General features: G+C 32.6%; 1 protein-coding gene across 1 annotated transcript in view; it reads left to right on the top strand.

The window, feature by feature from the left end:
* LOC115213040 (glutamate receptor 2) overlaps positions 1–3,783 on the top strand; it is a 20,190-nt gene extending 16,407 nt beyond the window's left edge. Inside the window, exon 6 of the mRNA XM_029781945.2 lies at positions 3,593–3,783. Within this exon, the coding sequence (XP_029637805.1) occupies positions 3,593–3,646 (54 nt within the window). The 3' untranslated portion in view covers positions 3,647–3,783. The remainder of the gene's footprint in view (positions 1–3,592) is intronic.
* Positions 3,784–5,981: the final 2,198 nt, after the last annotated feature.

The following is a 5,981-nucleotide window of genomic DNA, read 5'->3' as shown; positions in this document are numbered from 1 at the left end:
TACCATGAAGGGGCTTTTCTTGCCATCGTTTTATCATGGTTCGTTGCTGTTCTATTTTTAGTTTGGATTTCATTTGTTTTATAGCTTTTGTTGTTTCTTCATCTTCTTCTTCTTCCATGTTTATTAGGTGGTATGATTTCTTGTTTGTATTTGTCAGCTTCCTTAAATACTGAGAACAGTTTTTTGTTTTGCTCGTGTTTTGCCGCTATCTGGATCAGTTTTCCTTCCTTCTGAAGTAGATATTTTTGCAGTCCTATGGTGGTTATTTTATAGTAGTTTTCCAGCTGTATAAGGCCTCTACCACCTTCTATACGTTGTAATATAGTCTTTCTATGTCAGATTTTGGGTGATGCATCCTAGAGCCTGTCATTATTTTCTTGTTTTCCTATCTATTTTGGTCAGTTCATTTCGTGTCCAGTTAAGGATGTTGTAGCTGTAACTTATAACTGGGACAGCTAAAGTGTTGATACCTATTATCTTGTTTTTAGCATTGAGCTCTGTGTTTAGTATTGATCTAACTCGTCTACAATATTCTTTTTTTATTTTCTTTTTCATTTGTGTGTGTTGTGTCTTATCTAGTTCATGGATTCCTAAGTATTTGTAAGTTTGGCTTTGGTCTAATTCTTTTATTTCATTGGTTTTATCTAGTGTGATGTTGTTACTCTTAACTAGTTTTCCTCTTTTCAGGTTACTTTGGCGCATTTTTCTAACCCAAATTTCATATCTATTTCTTTGGTAAATCCATGAACTGTCTTTAATAGTGTTCCAGCTGTTTGTCATTTGCAGCGTATAGTTTTAGGTCATCCATATATAAAAGGTGGTTGATCGTTTTGCCGTAACATTTATATCCGCATCCAGTTCTATTTAGCATATCAGATAGAGGTGACAGTGCCAAGCAGAAAAGGAGTGGAGAGAGCGTGTCTCCCTGGAATATTCCTCTTCTAATGGGGATGTCTTCGGTTTTCATGAGTTCCTCTTTTGTTTGGAGGTGTAGGACTGTTTGCCATTTATTCATAGAGTGCTCTATGAATTTTATGATTGTTGGTGCTACTTTGTTAATGGCTAGTGTTTCGAGGATCCATGTGTGGGGGATGCTATCAAACGCCTTTTTGTAGTCAATCCAGGCCATACTGAGGCCTTTCTTCTTTCTGTGGCTGTCTTCAGTTATGGCTTTATTAATCATTAATTGATCTTTACAGCCATATGAGCCTTTGCGGCATCCTTTCTGCTCTTCTGGGAACATTTTGTTTTCGTCCAGGTGCTTGTTCAGCCTTTGTGATATCACTGCAGTAAATGCCTTGAACATAGTAGGGAGGCAGGTTATTGGTCTGTAGTTTTCTGGTTTTTCTGTTTCATTTGATTTGGGAATTAAGATGGTTTTCCCCTTCGTGAGCCATTCAGGCATTGTCTCTGGCTCTGCTAGTACGTTGTTAAAGTTTTCAGCCAGCTTTTTGTGCATTCCTGTTAGATATTTCAACCAGAAGTTGGGGATCTTGTCATGCCCAGGTGCCTTCCAGTTGCTTAGTCTTTGCAGTGCCTGGGTGACCTCTTCAGTTGTTATGGGGGTCCTATTATTATTATTATTATTATTATTATTATTATTATTATTGTTTATTATTATTTTTTTAAGACGGAGAGTTGGCAGAATCGTTAGCACACTTGACTAAACGCTTTTCCGAATTTCCTCCGTCTTTACGTTCTGGGTTCAAATTCCGCTGAGGTCGACTTCCCTTTCATCCTTTTGGGGTGTATGAAATAGGTACCAGTTATGCACTGGGATCGATATAATCGACTTTCTCCCACCCCCGAATTTACTGGCTTTGTGCCGAAATTTGAAACCGTTATCATTAACTCCTGTTTCATGTTATATAGTCCTTGACGTCTCCCTAGCTTATTCCCTATCTATCTGTATGTCTGTCCGTAGTTTCCTTTCCCGTTCGGGAGTTGTCTGTAGTTTCATTTCCCGTTCTCTGTCTTCTGTTTACACTAAACACGACCTGTTAGAAGAGCAACGAGAAAGAGTTCAGATTCCCAAAAACAATTTATAAGAAGAAAAAAATTACAGAACAAAATTAAAATATCGAATATTAATCGTTTTGAATTATACGATTTTGCATGTGTAGTTAAAATATTTAAAACCAATCTGTGGTTCTTAAAATAACTTTCATTCTATCTCGGGTTTCTTGTACCTTTTATGAAAAGATATCGGGGCTGAACCTGACCTCTAATAAATGCACTATAATCTTGCTTATACAGTTCTATATTTAAGAGATGAGGACTTATGTACATTATTTACATTATTTACGTTTGACGGATATTTGTCCTCATCTTGTTTGTTGTTAACACAACGTTTCGGCTGATATACCCTCCAGCCTTCTTCATGTGTCTTCGGGAAATTTCGAACCTGGGTTCTCATTCCTAAGGTATTTTTCGATGTTATTATTATTATTATTATTATTATTATTATCATTATTATTATTATTATTATTATTATTATTATTATTATTATTATTATTATTATTATTTATTATTATTATTATTATTATTATTATTATTATTATTATTATTATTATTATTATTATATTATTATTATTATTATTATTGTTGTTGTTATTATTATTATTATTATTATTATTATTATTATTATTATTATTATTATTGTTCAGGTCACTGCTTGGAATCGGAATCTGAACCTTACACCAGATGCCCACGGGCATATGGTGTAGAGGTGAAAAGCGCGGGCTACTAACCCCAACGTTCCGAGTTCGATTCCAAGCAGTGACCTGAACAATAATAATAATAATAATAATAATAATAATAATAATAATAATAATAATGATGTTAATAGTAACATCGAAAAATACCTTAAGAATGAGAACCCAGGTTCGAAATTTCCCGAAGACACCTGAAGAAGGCTGGAGGTTATATCAGCCGAAATGTTGTGTTGAAAACAAACAAGATGAGGACAAATATCCGTCAATATAAATAATGTAAATAATGTAATCTTGCTTATCTCTAAATATTGTCACCAGCAGAAAAAAATGTGCCTACTTTGTTATAATTGACCTAACCATATTGTTAACAGTTATATAAAATCTAATTGGAAACGAATAAATGTTTCGGACTAGGTTCCTCTTTATTTTAAATGCTAGTCGAAACTGAATTCACGTGTCTAACTACCTGCGACTGAGTGTACATGCGCGTTATACACACACACACACACACATGGAGCAAAACAGTTCGGTTCAAACTTGTTGGTACTCTTGAGTTTCAAGCGTGATGCCAGTCGTCAGCTATTTTGAATCTGAATGACAGAACTCAAGAGTATCAACGATTTTGAGTCAAATTGTTGAGTGCCCTTCTTTCGTTGGTTCACTCAAACGTGTATATATATATATATCTATATGTACATATATATATATATATATATATATATGTATATGTATATATATATATATATATATATATGCATATATATATATATATACACATATATACATACATACATACATACAATATATAAGACGCGCGCGCGCACACGCACACACACACACATATATAAAATGTATTTTTCTTTTATTTACATGTACAGCGTCATAACATTCGTGAAGGTGGCCACCAGCTTCGAGAAAGCTTTAATGAATAAAACTAATTGAGATAAAAGCAAATTTTTACTGGACATGCGCAGATGAGCGATGAGGTGATGTGTCGGAAAATCGGTGAGGCAAAAGATGAACAAGTTACTGATAAGTGGCTCATTAAAATACACTTGTACTAACTTGACTCTCTGGTCTTTATAATATATTTATTCTATTTGTGTCTTATATGCATGTAGCTTCAATTTTCTTTTGAAATGTCTCTGAATAATTTGTAAACCAATTTCCTTTCTTAATTTTCAAACGTTCATGTCTCAAAACGGATGGAGGCCATCGTAGCATTGAGGACTATTAAAAAGGAAAAGAAGGGGCCTACAAATTCAATAGATGTCAACAGATAGAACGTTTAAAGGACTGAATATTATAGATCAACGGAACACAAAACGATGGGGGAGAGTTCCAGAGCACAGCCTATTTGTTTTAATAATTTGTTCAGTTTTTGATCAGACAATTTCCAAATTACAAAAAAGTTCGCAAATTGGAATAATTTATTTTGCTGTAAGGAAGAGGTTACACACACACACCACACACACACACACACACACACACACGCACACGCACACATACATACATACATACATACATACATACATACATACATACATACATACATACATACATACATACATACATAATTAATTACTAATTAATTAATTAATTTTACCCTTATTATTATTGACGAAGTGAACAGGTCGCGGTCTCAAAGCGACGAAAATATTTTGACAAATTAAATTTAAATGTTGAAGTGAATCTAACGGTTTTGTGTGTTTCTTAAATGGCTTATAAACACCTTCCACGCTGCAATTGTTTATATATATATATATATATATATATATATAAACCAATTCCAACGGATTTAGCCCAAATTTGACGCCGATGTTACTTAGTTTGGTTTGAAATAAAGAACTTGATTAGCTTAATAATCCTAACTTAATCCCAGGCAAAGCCGGGTAATACTGATAGCATATAATATTTTTCCGGATGGAAATACTTCTTCCGTTTAGGGCATTATTCCCTAGCTTTCCAATTCCTTTTTTTTATCATACTTTATTTAAGGAATTCCTTTCATATTCGTACGAATATATATAAATACAAATCATTAGTATAAATAATTTATTAGACAGAGTCCAATAAATGTCATCAAATAAATGGAACAGGTTTTGATCCTAATATTGATTACTTACTTAATTTAACAAGACATATTTCGGGTATACAATTGAAGAACAGGAATTTCAACAAAAGTAATACTCATTATTATATTATATCATTTAGGACTCATCAGTAGATAATATTTAGATATTTAAAATTAGTACCTTTAGTTTTCTCTTTTGCGATTATTTTGTATTAATTTCGCTTTGTACTTTATTTACATTTGCCGGATATTTGTCCTCTTCTTGTTTGATGTTAACACAGCGTTTCAGCTGATATACCCTCCAGCCTTCAGCAGGTGTCTTGGGGTAATTTCGAATCTGGATTCTCATTCCGAAGGTATTTTTCGATGTTGTTGTTGTTGTTATTATTATTATTAGTATTATTCTGGTCACTACCTGGAATCGAACTCGGAATCTTGGGGTTAGTAGCCCACGCCCTTAGCCACTACACCATATGCCCGTCAAATGTAAAAAATGTAAATAATGTGCATAATTCCTCATCTCTTAAATATAGAACTGTAGTTTCGTTTTCTAACTAATTTTCCTTTCACTCGTCAATTCAAATTCAGAACTGAAGCTTATAAGCGTAACTTTGTTTGTATCACTATCTATTCATTACTCCCTCCCAGTATATCTAAGTAAACATCGCTCTCGATTCTCCCTTATTTGCTGGTCAAAAAAAGCATACATATATGTACAACTTTAAATACCATATAAGGGGTTATATATTTAAAAAATAAAAACAATATCCTATGTAACATTTTAGTAACTGCCATCAATCATATCTCATATACATTTTCAACCCCGTGTTTGGTTAGAAACAACAATATAAGGTCAATCGATAGTTTTTCCTGTTCTTCACATGTAATATATTTAGTTAATTCGAAATACTATTTATTTAATTACATAAATTATCTTTAAATTAATTACTTGATATGTATTTAAATATATTGTCCATTTAGACGTTGTATTTAAGTAAATATATATATCTTTTATTCTATGATTCTAAGCCTACTTTTCTGATAAATATATTCCTTTCGTAATTGACACAAACCAAGTATAATTATTTACCTTGTCATTATTATATACATTTTAATAAAATGCTGTATTTAATCAATTTCTTATTAATTATATTAATGCCCTGTAGTGGTTTAGTGTGTATGTAAACAAATAC

This window comes from Octopus sinensis, linkage group LG6, assembly GCF_006345805.1.
Source record: "Octopus sinensis linkage group LG6, ASM634580v1, whole genome shotgun sequence".
Taxonomy (NCBI): Eukaryota; Metazoa; Mollusca; class Cephalopoda; order Octopoda; family Octopodidae; genus Octopus; species Octopus sinensis.
This window is presented reverse-complemented; position numbering and strand designations above follow the sequence as displayed.